Source organism: Camelina sativa, chromosome 5, assembly GCF_030686135.1.
Source record: "Camelina sativa cultivar CO46 ecotype springtype chromosome 5, ASM3068613v1".
Taxonomy (NCBI): Eukaryota; Viridiplantae; Streptophyta; class Magnoliopsida; order Brassicales; family Brassicaceae; genus Camelina; species Camelina sativa.
The window spans coordinates 18,302,171-18,319,172 of NC_141884.1; the positions used below are offsets into that span (position 1 = coordinate 18,302,171).

Sequence of the window (17,002 nt, forward strand, 5' to 3'; positions counted from 1 at the left end):
TGTACAATTTTTCGCATCATGACTGAACCAGGATGTCCAAGTCTTTCATGTCATATCTTAAATATACTAGTAAACTTAGAGTTTACTGTGACATAAGACGCAAAATTATTTATTTTTGTGCAATAGAATCCAGAGGATAACATTGGTAATTCTTCCAATATATGTTTCTCCTCAGATGTTATGCAAAGATATTCAATGCCATTCTTATTCAGAGTCTCTATATGATATCCATTTCTTCGGATATCTCTGAAACTAATCAAGTTTCTATGAGACTTAGGGCAATATAATGCATAAATTTCAAATTTTGTTCCCCTTGGCATTGAAAAATTGGTTTTTCCAGAGCCTATAATAATCTTTGCATTACCACATATAGTGCTCACGCTTCTAGCGGAGTCATTTATTTCGAGAGAGGAGAAATATTTTTTCTTTTTAAGTATTGAGTGCGTTGTAGCACTGTCTGCTAGACACATATCTCCATCCTCAATCTCAAAATTTGACATTTTCTGAGATAAAATATTTATAAAATAAACATTAATGAAATAACAAAAAGTCTTACAAAAAAATTTATTATATATTACAATAAAACTATTATCCAAAAAGACATTTTATAAACATAAAGTACATATCAAACTATGACAAAGCATATCATGGCATATCGGCCTTACTCGCATGATTTTCTATTTTCATTATCAACGAGAAAATCTGCTATATCAAGATGGGGTTTATCGTTTAGACCATGGAAAGAAGGTCCAGCTTTATCATAGATGAGGTTGGTCTCAACATCCCTTTCTTTTGCCTTTTGGGATGCTTGGTACAGATCGGCCAAATGTTTTGGAATACGACAGGTCTGGTACCAATGTCCTTTTATGCCGCATCTGTAACAAGTACTTTCACCTTGTTTCTTTATAACGCGACCAACATTATTGATTTGAAGATTTTTGTTGGTTTTTCTTGCCTTGAAATCATTAGGAGAGAGACCCCTTCCTTTTCCTCTTCCATGACCACCTCCACGGCCTCGACCGCGACCGCGACCGCGTCCGTGTCCTCGTCCTTGCCAATTATTAAAGCTGGATGTAGCAACATTCACTTCTGAAAGTGGAGCTGATCCAGTTGGACGGGTTTGATGATATATCATCACGAGCTCATTATTTTGTTCAGCAAAATGCAGAACTTGCATTAATTCAGAATATCGAGTATATCCTCTTTCTCGATATTGTTGCTGCAGGAGTACATTTGAAGGATGAAAAGTTTGAAATGTTTTTTCGATCATATCATAATCGTAAACTTCTTCTCTGCAGAGAGCCATCCTCGAAGTGATTCCAAACAAAGCGGAATTGTACTCCACTTACACTTTTGTAATCCTGAAAACGCAGGTTTAGCCATTCATGTTTGGCTTTAGGTAAGATCACATACTTTTGGTGATCAAATCTATCCTTGAGCAAGTTCCAGAGATCTGCAGGATTTTCTTTCGTGATGTATTCATTTTTTAAACCATCGTGGAGATGATGACGCAAGAACATCATGGTTCTTGCTTTTTCCTCTTCTAACCCCGTTTCTGACTGATCGAGGGTTTTAAGAAGCCCATTCCCTTTCAGATAGAATTTTGCATCTAACGTCCATGACATATAATTTTTCCCAGAGACATCAAGGGCGAGGAATTCAAGCTTTGCCAAGTTTGACATGATTACTATATAAATAATAAAATAATTTGTTAAATATAAAATTTTATGAAATAATTTTGTAAAATCTTGTTTTAGCAATAAATATAAACTATAAAACAAAATTATAAGCTATATAATATATTCATAAATTAAAACAATCATTTTAGGAGGCATAGCCTACCATATGATTTAAAATATATAGATCTGAACATATGATCAAGGAGGCAGAGCCTACCATTAGATCAAGAATGTAGATTTAAATGATCAAGGATGCAGCGCCTACCATTAAATCAAGAGATATGTATAGTATTTTACTCTATAAATAATACATATAGTAATATGCATATAAACTAATTAAATTTAATTTAATTTAAACAAATTTAACATAACTTAAATGTTACCTCAAACTTATGATGGATCGCAAATCGCTTATGCTCAAACTTGTAACGGTTTGTTAAATTTAACATAACTTAAAATAATATGCATATAAACTAGAATTGTTTGTCCAATGGGCCGCCCAATGTCCAGGTTGTCCACGCCCGTTTTGTCCGTGGGCTTTGTTGTCCATGCCCACTTAAGTCCGTTTCAATTATGGGTTTGTCCATGACTGGTCCATAATGAATTGGACATGGTTTGCCTATGGACAGCCCGCCCGTTTTGACAGCTCTAATACTCACCTCTCAAGATTTCACCAAGTTGCTCTTAACAAGATCCTTGACTTCTGAGCCACGTCTCTTATTCGCCGTCAAAGACTCCAACGAATGGCGCTTCTACACGTCGCCTCTGCTCCAGAACCGAGACGAGAACAACTCTCTTGTAGTATCAGCCGATTTTCATATGCAATTACGTGGAAATATTGGAAAAGAGATTTGTGGTCTGGTCTCTGGCTTGCTCTATTCCCCTAATATGCAGAGAAGTAAAGCGCCGGCTATATGTAACCCTAGCATGGGACAGTACGTGAGATTACCTCAACTGAACTGGAAAGGGGATTCAAGAAGCTTATTAGGGTATGATCCTATTGGCAAACGATACAAAGCACTAACCCTAAGGAACTCACTCAATGGAGCATCTAATGAAACTACAAGAAAATTGGGTTTTAATAGCATCTGAATAACGCTATCTATCAATACCATAGAGTTTTAACAAACGCTACATCTGCGCCCGTCATTATAGGTCAGACACTTTATATAGCGTTTTTTTGTTCTGCTATCGTATTCACGGCTACCATAGCGTTTGTGCATCTGCAATTAAATATTCTATAACAGCGTTTTCAAATTGTTGTTTTAAATATTAATATAGCATTTATATAAATGTAATTGTTTACATTTATTTTTTTATTATTTATTTTAATTATTTATTTTTTTATTATATTATTTTTTTTAATTGATAAAAATTTTGATTTGTTTAATAGAAATTTAAAATATCCAATAAGATTGAATGTTACAAAGCCACAAACATTCTAAAGATACAAGTTCATAGTACTACATAAAATTCAAATGTGTCAGCCTCAAATGAATATAATCTTGTCATTAGGCCAAGCCACAGTGGTTCCGACTGCATCAGCTATGAATTCAACCTCAGAGTTTGCTCTCCATACTCTAGCACCATCAACCTTTGAAACCTCTACCCATACCTTGCTAGCATTGGGACCTAAAGGGACGAAATGAACCTTCTCTGCTGGATCAGTTGAGGATACACGACCGGTTGCAACTCTCTGCCCAGAGTTATCAATATCCAACAGAATACACTTCTGTTTGGCACATTTGCTGCTACTACCAGTGCTGGGACTAGCACTCTATAACCAAAAATTATAACACATCATCAGATCAACAATTGCAATCAAAGTTTCAACCATTCAGACATGCAAAAAAAGTAGTTGCAAAACTTACCTGACTTGATTTCCTGGTTGATTCATCGGTTGGAAGTGTTTGGATTAGGTTTATCTTATCAATAGGCCATGCTATGGTCTCATTTAGTGCATCACCCATGATTGAGAATTCAGGCATTGGTCTCCATAAATAAGCATCCGGGTTTACCACTAGCTGGACCTTAACAACTGCAGCATTTGGTCCCAGTGCAATATCGTTCACCAAATGTTTAGCATCAGTTGACAACAACAGACCCTCAGCAATCAAATCCCCATTTCCATTCCAATAATCAAAGATGTGAACTCTTCCTAGTGATGCATCTGTTTGCTAACGAGTCGCAAAAAATATACAGTCAAATTATAATCTAATTCACATTATTCTAGAGAGAAATACAGCAGTCGTAATTTACCTCTTCACTAACAGTGGTAGGAGGTTGGGATAGGGGATCGTCTAATATTATCTTGTCAGTGGGCCATGCGATTTTACCTCCTACAGCTTGACTAAGTGAGACAATGGTTGGAGTAGGTCTCCAGATATATGCTTCTGGGATTGATGCATACTTCACAATTACAGCTGTTGCATTAGGACCCAATGGAATGCGACCAATCTTATATGTAGGTTCACTGGAACAGTATTCTCCTTCACCAACAACCACATCATTAGCCGAACACCAATCCAGTAGCTGGCACCTAATTCCTCCTTTGGTAGCATCGCTTAAGTCAGACTGCGAAACCGGATCATGACTCTGCAAGGACATGATAACCAAAACATCCATATAAGTTGGTATCTAAATCAAAATTACATCTTAAAATTTCACATCATGACAGAACCAGTTTAAAATAGTTACCTTTTTACCAGCTAAGTTACTGACCACATTCTCCAAATCTGCAATCTTGGTAAGTAATTCTGCTTGAGTAGCTTCAAGCTTCTGGACATGGGAGTCTCTAGTCTGTAAGAATGCCATCTTGGTAACAGTAGCGCCTCTGCCCATGCCCCTAAGTCTTCCTGGTTTGTCTTTTCCAAGTACCTGACTCACAGCATCGTCTCTAACATTATCCGTGGTTGTGGAGTCCATTTCACTATCAATTGTCTTGATCTTTTCCTGAAATAAAAATTGATACACAACATATATAAACTACTTTCAAATAACTTAAAGAACAAACATTATGATTGGTGATTCTTACAATCGTTTCTGCAAATTCTTCCCTCACAGGTCTTCCATCAGAATGTGTATGTCCTGCTATCCACACCTTACTTCTAGTAACTTTCCTAGGATCAGAACTCTTTTTTTTCTACAAGTACAACCAACCAATTCTATAATATCTCAAGTAGTCATACAACCAACCAATTCAATATAGAAGCACACATACCATCTCATGAGCTAAGCGAACCATTCTTTTGCGGCTGGTGGTGTGAGGAATTTGACCCTTCCTCATACGTCTGAATTTTTCACTTTTCTCCTATTGAGACAAAGAAATGGCCATAAGTAATATACACAAAAAAAAAAGTTAAATAATCAATGGGAAGTTTTTTAATCACCTTAGAAGCTGTGCTATTCAATTTATTCACCCAACTGTTCCAAGCTGATGCACATTGGATGTTGCTAGGCTTTAGTTCCTGTAATTTGACCTTGCTTTTAGTAGCTCGAACTTTTCTAGAAAGCGTAGATTTAGAAGCCCTCCACAACCCACCCATTTGCCTTAAGAGTGCTTCTTTTTGCCAATCTTCTTTCAAATTGAACCTTACCTGTCAGACATTGCCAACTTAAAACATTAAAATCATTTACAGATTATTAATAGATAGATATACACTTAGTCAAGTTTACCTGAATTTCTTCCCACATCACGTCTTTTGTCCTTTCATCGAGATGTCTCCAGTCATCTAGCAGTACTGGCACATGCTCTCTCACAAGAGGACCAAGGAAAGAGGAGAGTGTCATTGATCCACTGCCAACATGCTCACCCATAGCATTAAACTCCACATCCACCTTATCGTCATCATGCTTTGCCACTTTGCGCATTCTCGTTGGACCTCTTGACTTCTTCTTTATGTTATCTGATTGTTGTGTTTGTGTTTCAGAGGCGTTAGATTCTTGTACATGGGGTGAGTCTTCTTCTGCTTCAGTCTCATCTCTTTCTCCAACATCTGGTTTCTCTGCGTTCTTATCTCCTTCAGTTACATTTTGCATTATCTCAACACTCTGATCCGGTTCCTCTGCACTATTATCTCCTTCAGTTACATGAGCCTTCTTGTTTTTCTTCGTCCTCAAGGATAATACAAGACTCACATCAACTCCCGCCTGGCGCTTACTGCGACGAACTACTTTATCAGCTACAGGTTTCATCATCTTTGGTTACCTGAAACACAATCAAGTTTTTAATTAGATCCTATACTAGAACACCTTCACAATCATCCCTAACACAAAAACTGTCATCATCAGTCTCATGATCTCCTAAATCTTCAATTGGCTGGACTGATGCTTGTGCAGGAACTAACTCATCTACTGTGTCCATCATGTTGTACCCTCTTGGTGGTGCCCGCATAACAACATACCAAGGTGAGTTCTCATCATCTCTGGAGTAAAAAACTTGTTTAGGTTGCGATGCCAGAATGAAAGGATCATTTAAGAATGATGTCTGATTCATATGGAGATTGACAAGGGTGAACCCGTCTTCCTCTTTCACTCCATCCCTTTGTTAGCCCAACTACACCTAAATAATGGAACCTGGAACATGTGGTAGTCCATCAATACGATCTCCTTTATCACTCCATAGAATGCTACTATGTCTGCCATTTGTCTCGTATCTTTAGAACTAGCTCTACACATAGAGAATGCTTCATAAGTTACTCCACTATTCTGAGTCTTCCTCTTGACATCATCTGTTTGAAAGCGATGGCCGTTTACTACAAAACCCTTATAAGTTTGAGCGATATGTCTTGGTCCAAAAGCAAGCCATCTCAGCCTACTAGAATGGTCCTTCGAGTTACTTGGTATCTAACAGTTAACAAAAAACAATTATTTGTCATGAACACAACCACAATCAAATTTATAACTAACAAATTGATATTTGACATTCTTCTAACCTTTTCTTTAATCCACTGTGGGAACCTTTCGTTATGATATTTCCACAATAGAGTTGAATTCTTTGCGCATCTTGCATCTGTAGCTTGCAGTTCTTCCAAATGCAACCTGTTTTACACATAGTTAGACTCATATTTCCTAAAAGTCCAAGATTGTAAATATAAAACTCAATCAAATTTACCCTTACTCAATATATGGTTCCATGACTGCTGTATTCATGAGAATATACCAATGAGCTATGTCTCCCTCTTTATCTGTGAGAATCTTTTCTGTGGCTTTCTGCAGTGGTCGACCTTCAAGGACATGTTCATCTACCTCAACATCTTCATTGCGAGCAAGTGTTTCTTCAACTGGAACAGACTTCTGAAGAAACTCTAAACAAAACGCAAGGCATTCACCAGCCAAGTAGCCTTCAGCCATACAAGCTTCTGGCCTTGCAAAATTCTTCACATATGTCTTTAGTGTCTTCATGTATCTACATGTACATAAAAAAACTCATTATTATTATGGCCATACAAGATTATTTAACATCTTAAATATATAGAACATAGAAATTACCTCTCAAAAGGGTACATCCATCTGAAGTGTACAGGGCCACCCAAGCGTGCTTCTCTTGCTAGGTGTATTGGCAGGTGAAACATAATGTCAAAAAGAGATGGTGGAAAGTATCTCTCCAACTGACACATTGTTTCCACGAACTCTGATTCTAGTGTAATTAGCTTCTCTGGATCAATTACACGTTGGCACAGCCTGTTGAAGTAATTGCATACTCGATTCACTGCTATACGAGGTCCTTTAGGCAGTAAACCTCTCAAAACCACCGGAAACAGGTTCTGCATTATGACATGATGGTCATGTGACTTGAGACCACCAATGCTGGGAGGATCTACTGACACACAATTAGAGATGTTGGCACAATATCCATCAGGACCTCTGAATTTGGATATCCTTCTGCACAATTTACGTTTCTCCTCCTTAGAAAGCCAATACGCAGCTGGAGGTAAGTAGGTTCTCTTCCCACGTATCTCCGCATGTAAGTTGCTTCGAATACCAATGTCTTCTAAATCTTTCCTTGCTTTCAACCCATCCTTGGATTTTCCACTATGCATCAGAATAGGTAATAGTGCATCAGACACATTCTTTTCCACGTGCATGACATCAATATTATGCCTCACAGGCAGATACTGCAATATCCATTCAACAAGTAAAAATCAGAAACACACTATAGTAGTTAAATTGAAGAACCAAATTGAAATTTCATTTATTAATTTCTACTAACCTTCCAATAAGGTAAGTCAAAGAAGATTGATCTTTTTTTCCACCGCCATTGATCATCGCCTTCTTCATATTCATCAGCTGAACTCGCATCATCAACATCTGCCTCAACTCTTTTTCTCTTGCCTTTCTTATCTAAAGGTCTACCAAATTCATTCCTAAAATCTTTAAGGCTCTCAAGTATTTCTGCTCCACTCTGAATTCTATTTGCAGTACCAACCTCCACCGTATTGTCAAACCACCCTTTCTTACGTCTATAAGGATGCCCAGGTCTCAAACGCTTCATGTTACCCATATATACATGTTTGCGGCTGAACTTTAACCACCTATGAGGTGTATCCTTCCCACAGACAATACACGCTTGCTTCCCTTTCACTTTACATCCAGATAATGTACCTAATGCTGGATAGTCAGTGATACTCCACAACAATATAGCTCTTAGAGTGAAACTCTCCTGCTTAAACGAGTCATAAACCTCCATACCATCATTCCATAACTCTTTTAGGTCATCTATCAGCGGCTGTAGATATACATCAATATTGTTGCTTGGTGCGGTTGGTCAAGGTATCAACATTGACAACATGATGTTTTCTTCTTTCATACACTCCGTTGGAGCCATATTTTAATTGACTAAGAACACCGACCATGTGCTGTATTTGGTGTTTTGGATAGCGAACGGATTCATCCCATCAGTAGAAATTCCTAGTCTAAGGTTTCTAGCATCCCCAGCAAACTCTGGCCATTTATCGTTTACCTGGATCCAAGTCAAGGAGTCCACTGGATGCCGCATTGTACCATCTTCACTAGCATTAGTAAAGTGCCAACGCAAATCCTCAGCCAACCGTTTTGATCTAAACATCCTCCTAAATCTATCTTTTATTGGAAAGTACCATAGCACCTTTGCTGGAATCCCTTTCCTCTCCTCACCGGTTATATTATCTGTTTCCCATCTTGATTCAGCACATCTTGGACAGCTTGTTGACTCCACATATTGCTTCCGATAAAGGATAAAATCATTTATGCAGGCGTGAATGGAATCATAACCAAAACCAAAAACCTTCAAAAATCTCTTCATCTCATCTGTAGACGTAGGCAGCACATTCTCTCCAGGTAGCATGTCATGTACTATTGTCAGTAGCTGATCAAAAAAGTTCTCTGACATCCCACTCTTGACCTTTATCCGGTAAAGTGCCATGATTGCAGAAACCTTTTTGTAGTTAGCACACGTCGAGTATAAGGGAGTTTCTGCATCCTCTAACTTCTTTCTAAACTCGATTTCCTCTTTACTGTCAATACCCTCCAACTCTTCTACACTGTGATTCTCAGACAATTTCTTGCCTTCACTCGACTTAAAAGCTGTCCTAATCAACTCAAAAGCCTCGTACTCAGATGTATCAGCATCCGCTGTCTTTTCATTCCTTATCTCCCCATGTTTACTCCAACATTTACTTCTCTTGTACTTTAGATCCATCCCTCTAATAACCAGATGCTCCAACACTGTCTCATTTGACTGATGAACCACATTGCGACAGTCAACGCAAGGACAAAACATATCTGATAGATTACCCAAACATCTTGCTGAATCAAACACAAATTTAGTTGCTTCTAGCTCATACTCAAGACTATTCCTGTAAGTAATAAAGAAACGTACAAAAGTAATCAGAGAAACAAAATCTAAGAAACCCGAATCTGAAATGATATGGATGAAGAACATTCAAGTTAATACCTTGGTAACCAGACCCAAGTTTTATCCATGTTACAACAGCTCCGACCAAATGTGCACACAAGTAATCAGATACACTCACGTTAAGTCACAACAAAAAAGAACGAAATCGACCGACAAAAAAAAAAAACAAAAAAACGAAATCGACCGATATGTTAGACCAATCAAGTTGGAGTGAAATACCTTCAAGATTGTCTTTACTTTTCCTTGAAATCGACCGACAAAAAAACGAAAGTAACAAATTAGAAACATATCAGAAGAATCAGAACAATAAAACCCTAGATCGAAAGAATGAACAAAACTGAGATTTCGTACAAAAGAGTGAGATTTACCAGAAAAATAAAACCACAATCGACCGAGGGGAAGCTGGAAGGACTCGGGAGACAATCCGATTTGGCAAAGACTTTGAGTAAGATCTGTGTCGGAGAGTGAAATTGTCGGAGATCTGTGTTGGGAGAGTAAAAATTGTGTCGGACACAAGTCGGATTTCGGAAATAGACAGTGAAAATCGAGCAAAAAGAAGAGAGAGGGAAGAAATGAAATTTTTAGGGTTCGTGGGTAATTAGGGATTTTTGTCGAGAAGTGAAAAGATAGCCTCCAAATTTTTCTAAGTGTCGCGGGATCTAATTTTTAGTTTACCGCCTAACACTATCATAGCGTTTACTAATTGGTATTGCTATTAAACATAGCCTCGAAATAGGCAAAAACTTTATTCATTTTTTTAATATAATATAACATAGCGTTTACATATACACAAACGCTATCTAAAAATTAAAAGTCTACTAACGATAGCATTATTGCCAAAAACGCTATACTACTGTGCTATTAAAACTCAATTTTCTTGTAGTACATATTCTGACATTAGGAACTGGGAACATGTCATGGAGACAAATGTATTGTCCCGAAAACCATTATCCTATAGGTGAATGGGTATGCATCAATGGGGTTTTGTATTACATAGCTGGGCTAGCAACGGGTGTGAAGATAGCTTGCTTTGATGTTAAGGTCTGAAAAGCTTTGGTTTCTTCGGACAAATTCTATTATCACCTACAGGAAGTTATTATTATCATCTCCGCCTACTAAACTGATAAATTACAAGGGTAAACTAGGCGTTATTAGTTGCTCCTGGTATACTCATAATTACGTTTATAATGATTACGAAAGGCCTAGCTGTAATCTTGATATGTGCTTGTGGATTCTGGAGGATGCCCAGAAACAAGAGTGGTTGAAAAAAGAATACACCTTTCCCGTGGATATGTTCATTGAGGGAGATGTTTTCGTTGTCGTAGTAACTGCTACTAGGGAAATTATTTTGTCCACGAACTATACATCTGAACGTTTCTCTGTATTCTACTTCAATCCCCAAAGAAAAACATTTCAAAGAGTCAGAGTTCAAGGCTTTGAAGCGTTTGAGAATCCTACTAGAGTTTACACCTTTGTAGACTATGCTGAAGATAATATATAAGTTTATAAACAGACTCTAGCTAGCTAGCTAGTTTGCTTCTAAATGGACTTTTTCATCTACATGTTTTAATGTAAGCTCCATCATTTTGTTTCCCAAATTTTTTCTTGATGCCCTTATTTTTTTACATTAACTGAAAGCAAAACAATGTTCTGTTTTCTTTTATTCAAACTAATGCCCACAATATTCATAGAAAATTCACAACTCTCCATATTATAGTTCTTTTTTTTTTCTGGGACAAATTCTCTCCATATTATAGTTTAAAACTTACTTTTCGGCTTTTAGCACATCTATTAGCAATATTTTTGTTTCTTTGTTTATAAGAAATTACTGGTTGATACCCAACTTGAACAAGTTTGTAAGGAAAAACGTCAAAAACAAAATAATCTACAGTTGGTGACTCACTCATCTTGTTTATAGTTTATACATGATTCTAGGCCTTGTCATTTTTCACGTCGCAGATAGCGACATATAAAAAACACATTTTCTCTCTCGTTTATTTGTGTCGTGAGCTCGATGAAGCTGAAAACGAGAGACTCCGACGACTTAAAAAAGGATGAGTATATGATGTATATCGATAGAGTTTGACAACTCTATTTGTATGCTGTATGGTGTGTCATCGAGTACTAGAGTGTTTAATCCACAAAAGAATAAAGACTAATACCCACAAAAACATATAAGTTGCTACTTAATCTAAGTTAACTAACCAATCTGTTGAATTCAATCGTTAGTTTCACGTTTTTGTTGTTTGCTTCCGTGGTTTGTATAGAATTTAAAGAAGAATTGAAAGACAAATTTATAAGAATAACTCTCTTATTGCTTAAGAAAATATCTCAAAACTTAAGCTCTCTCTCTCTCAAATCTCTCTTCTCTAAAACTCACAACTTCTTAGATTATGCTACATCTCAGCATCTCCTTATATATAACACTCCTAAGAATATTCTTCTAATCTTAAATGGAAAACTTCTTATTCTATTACATTTAGATATCTCCTAAATATAATTTCCAATTTCCATTTCTCTTTGATTAGCTTGATCTCCAAGCTTACTTCAAGCTTACTCCAACATTCTCCCTCCTAAGCTTGAAGTCTTCTCCTCCAATGTCCTTAACACCAATGAGTTCTCTCATTTCCTTGTACTTGATTCTTCCGAGAGCTTTTGTCAAAATATCTGCCTTTTGTTCATCTCCGGGAACATGCTCGACCTCAACTTGTCTGTTCTCTACACACTCACGTATAAAGTGATATCTTGTGTGTATATGCTTACTCCGACCATGGAACACCGGATTTTTAGTGAGAGCAATCGCAGATTGATTATCTATTCGAATCATTGCCTTTCCACTTGGTATCTCGGTGATTTCACTAAGTAACTCCTGAAGCCATATCGCTTGTCTAGCAGCCTCAGTAGCTGCCATGAATTCTGCCTCACACGACGATAAAGCCATCGTTCCTTGCTTCTGAGAGCACCACGAAACCAGACTGTTTCCAAGATAAAATACGTGACCGGTTGTGCTCTTACCATCGTCCGGGTCTACGTTATGACTGCTGTCACTGTAACCGATCAGACTTGTCTCCTCCGTAGTTGACCTTGTAAACGTTAAACCGAGTGTGGTGGTTCCTCGCAAATACCTCAAACACTGCTTCATTGCTGCTCCATGAGACTCTTTCGGGTTTTGCATATAACGGCTCAAAACTCCAACACAAAAAGACAAGTCGGGTCTTGTATGAAGTAGATAACGAAGACATCCCACGTTTTTCCTATAGCTTGTGGCATCAATGTCTCTCTCCTCTGTTGCTTTTGATAGTTTCAGACCAGCCTCCATTGGCGTTTGAACCGGATTACACTTTGAAAGTCCAGCTTCTTCCAATATCTTTAACGCATACCGTTTCTGACTCAAAGTTATTCCATCCTTGTGTTGGTACACTTCAATTCCAAGATAATACGTTAACTTACCCAAATCACTCATTTCAAATCTTAACGCCATCTCCTTCTTGAAGTCTTCTATAACCGCAACACTAGTTCTCGAAACAAACAAGTCATCAACGTAGACTGCAACAAGAAGGATATCCTTGTTTACCTTCTTCCGATACACCGAAGGTTCTTTGGAGCACCTTTTGAAGTTTAGTCCTTTGAGAACTTCATTTAGTTTTTCATTCCAGGCTCTTGGAGCTTGCCTAAGACCATATAACGCTTTGTTGAGCTTATAGACTTTGTCTTCACTTCCTTTGACAACAAAACCTTCTGGTTGTGTCACATAGACCGTTTCCTTTAACTCTCCATGGAGGAATGCTGTCTTGACGTCGAGATGATGTATCTCCCACCCATTAGATGCGGCTAAGCTAATAAGAAGACTGATTGTTTCAATTCGAGCCACAGGAGCAAATACATCCTCAAAATCAATCCCATGTCTCTGCACATATCCCTTTGCAACAAGCCTAGCCTTATATTTGTTTATGCTTCCATCAAAATTTTTTTTAAGCTTAAAGACCCATTTTAGTCCTATTGGCTTTGCTGCGGGTGGAAGTTCAACAAGGTTCCAAGTGGCGTTCTTTGTAATAGAATGAATCTCATCCTCACAAGCTTGCATCCACTCCTCCGATTTTGTTGCTTCGTAAAACCCTCTTGGCTCTTCGTTCATCAACATTAAGAGACGTTCTCCTTCTGCTTCAGCTAATAACACGTAATCGTTGAGGTACTTGGGTCGTGTTGTTGCTCTTGTTGATCTTCTAACAATCGGTTGTGGACCTGGATTAACATCATCGGAGTTGTCTTCTTCACTCTCATCATTGGCCTCAGAATCACTATCTTGATCGTCATTTAAGGTAGTTGGAACTAGCTCCTCTGTTCGCACTCCCTCTGTTCTTACTACCTCCTATGTTCCCGCATCTGCAGTAAACGGCTCAGAATCATGAATACCATGATTTCCAAAAACTTCAAGGCTTATTCTAAACTCTCCAGCTTCTCCTTGCTCCATACTACTTTGATTCCAGTTCCAGCCTGTTGCTTCATCAAAAACTACATCCCGACTTACCACTATTCTCTTAGTGTGTGGATCATATAAGCGGTAAGCTTTGGATCCCGGCTCCGTCCCGAGATGAACTAACACTCGTGATCGATCATCCAGTTTTTTCAAGTGCGGAGCTTCAGTTTTCACATATCCGATGCAGCCAAATACCCTTAGATGATGAACATTTGGTTTCTTACCTCGAAGCATCTCATATGGTGTCTTGTCCTTGATAGATCTTGTAGCAACTCTGTTTATGAGATACGTAGAGTGTCTCACTGCTTCACCCCACAGAAAGTTCGGGACACGCATATGTTTGAGAATGCTCCGGGTCATCTCCATCAAAATTCTGTTACGCCTTTCAACAACTCCATTCTGCTGCGGAGTGTACGGAGCCGTGAGATGTTGTTTTATGCCTGACTTATCACAGAAATCGTTGAACTCCTTTGAAACAAATTCACCTCCTCTATTTGTCCGAAACGTTTGAATTCTTCCACCGGTTTCATGCTCCACCAAACTCTTGAATCTCATGAACTTATTAAGAGCTTCACTCTTCTCCTTCATCAAGGTTATCCACATGTATCTTGAGTAGTCGTCAATGAGTACAAAGACATACTTGTTTCCAGCCATTGTGCTTGGTGTTATGGGACCACAGAGGTCACCATGCACCAATTCAAGTACTTTGGTCGCTCGAAACATGGTACAATGTGGGAAGGCTTGCCTTGCTTGCTTCCCAAGCAAGCATGATCCACACAATTTCTTTTCAAAGTTAGTAAGCGGAATTCCCATGACCAGTTCTCTCTGCACCATGGACCTCATGTTCTCATGATTAATGTGACCTAACCGTGCGTGCCATCTGCTTGAGTCACTTGTTGTTGCTGAGTACAAACACGTTGTGTCTTTTATCCCCATATTCACCTTGTAAAGTCGATTCTTTGATCTAATCGCTTTGACAAGCAGCCTTCCCTCTTGATCGTGCATCGTTAAGTTGTCTCCCCTCATTCTAACATCACATCCTGCTTCTGTAGCTTGTCCGAGACTAATGATGTTGCTCTTCAATCCAGGAATGAAATAAACATCAGTCATTATCCTCAGCTCTCCGTTTTGATCAATGAGTTCAATCGATCCCTTTCCTTTGATGTCTATGCGGGAATCATCTCCAAAACGCACTTTCCCGGTAATAGAATCATCAAGTTTCGAGAAGTATCGTCGATCTCCTGTCATGTGGTTGCTGGCTCCATTGTCGAGATACCAATCATCATCTCTTCCGCTGTTAGTCTCATACACGCTAGTAACAACCTTTTCTTCATTTAGATACACCACCTCATGTATCATAAGCTCATCAGCCTCTACCGTACTCTTGTTGTCACTCTCCTGCACTTCTTGTAATTTCAAGAGCCGATCCGGGCAATTCGATGCGAAGTGACCCACTTTATCACATCGATAGCAGGTCACCTTTGAATTGTCTCTTCCACCATTAAACCTTCCGCGTCCTCTTCCTCTGCCATAGAACCGTCCACCACGTCCTCTATATCCTCCGGTGAACTCACGGTTTGCTGTTGAATCCAAGTTTGCATACATGAGTTTGCTTTGATCGTCCTGAGCTTCTTCTTCCTCAAAGATACGTTCTTCATAGACCTTTAAACGTCCGATGATATCTTCAAAGCTTGTTTTCTTAAGGTCTAACACTTGCTCCAGCGAAGCCACGATATGTATGAATTTTCTCCTTGGAAGACTTTTTAGGAACTTGTTCACGATTCTTGGTTCTTCAATTTCTACCCCGAGTGCAGCTGATTTAGAGGAGATTTCCGATAGCTTGCCGACGAAGTCATCGATTGTCTCCGTATCCTTCATCTTCAAGCGAACGAACTCAGCCATCAACGTGTGCAGCCTTGCTTCCTTGACTCTGTCCGCACCTACGTGTCTGGTTTTAATGGCATCCCAAACTTGCTTCGCAGACTCCAGTTCTCCTACTTGTAGCACAAGCGCCTCCGGAATAGATTGGAAAAGCAGAGCTGTGGCCATATCATTCTTCTCCGCATCGGTTGATGTTTCATCAATGATTTCCCTGACTTTGTACCTTGAGAAGAATTTTCATCTTCATAGCCCAGACCGTGTAGTTGGTTGCAGTTAGAGTAGGACACTTGATTGATGAGGAAGAGCCACCGCCTCCTTCTTGTAGCTTGGATAGCGACGTGTTTGTTGATTCCGTTATTTCACCCATGGCGTCTTACAAATCCTTTTGATAAGCTTTGTAAGGCTCTGATACCAAATATAGAATTTAAAGAAGAATTGAAAGACAAATTTATAAGAATAACTCTCTTATTACTTAAGAAAATATCTCAAAACTTAAGCTCTCTCTCTCTTAAATCTCTCTTCTCTAAAACTCACAACTTCTTAGGTTATGCTACATCTCAGCATCTCCTTATATATAACACTCCTAAGAATATTCTTCTAATCTTAAATGGAAAACTTCTTATTCTATTACATTTAGATATCTCCTAAATATAATCTCCAATTTCCATTTCTCTTTGATTAGCTTGATCTCCAAGCTTACTTCAAGCTTACTCCAACAGTTTGGTCATTGAATTTGTTAATTTTTGCATGCTTACTTCACTTTTTTTGTTCTCTTTTTCTGCTTACTTCACTTGTTTACTTCTTGTTCAACTTTTCTTATTTAAGTTTGTTTTTAGAAGAAAATTTAGAAACAATCACTGTTTTCGTTTGGTTCATAAAGTGTCTTATATTCTTATAAGTATTGTTTTGTTTCTTGTGGTCTTGTGGTTCGACCCCACTGAATGTTGCCGTTTCCTTGTGGTCAGATTTTAAAATTTGAAACGCAAGTAAAAAAATATTGTTACAGTTATATGTACAAGAACTAATTAATTCGAAACGTAATTTATAAAGTTAAGAACCTAGCTATTTTAA

At 38.3% G+C, this 17,002-nt stretch overlaps 2 protein-coding genes and 2 pseudogenes across 2 annotated transcripts; 1 reads left to right on the forward strand and 3 right to left on the reverse strand.

The window, feature by feature from the left end:
* Nucleotides 1-661: 661 nt before the first annotated feature.
* Nucleotides 662-1,682, reverse strand: LOC147943935 (uncharacterized). The gene is made up of 2 exons (XM_087512415.1): nucleotides 1,350-1,682; nucleotides 662-1,219 (listed from the first exon to the last, which is right to left on the reverse strand). Exons 1-2 carry the CDS (start codon nucleotides 1,680-1,682, stop codon nucleotides 662-664), a joined length of 891 nt encoding a protein of 296 aa, XP_087368541.1.
* A 618-nt stretch (nucleotides 1,683-2,300) lies between these two features.
* Nucleotides 2,301-11,074, forward strand: LOC147943936 (putative F-box protein At5g52620 pseudogene; annotated as a pseudogene).
* LOC147943937 (uncharacterized) lies at nucleotides 2,987-5,916 on the reverse strand. The gene is made up of 8 exons (XM_087452741.1): nucleotides 5,355-5,916; nucleotides 5,069-5,275; nucleotides 4,900-4,989; nucleotides 4,714-4,821; nucleotides 4,377-4,631; nucleotides 3,939-4,274; nucleotides 3,551-3,856; nucleotides 2,987-3,456 (listed from the first exon to the last, which is right to left on the reverse strand). The coding sequence occupies exons 1-8, from the start codon at nucleotides 5,874-5,876 to the stop codon at nucleotides 3,169-3,171; spliced, it is 2,112 nt and encodes a 703-aa protein (XP_087308867.1). The 5' UTR covers nucleotides 5,877-5,916; the 3' UTR covers nucleotides 2,987-3,168.
* On the reverse strand, nucleotides 5,917-9,641 carry LOC147943938 (uncharacterized; annotated as a pseudogene).
* Nucleotides 11,075-17,002: the final 5,928 nt, after the last annotated feature.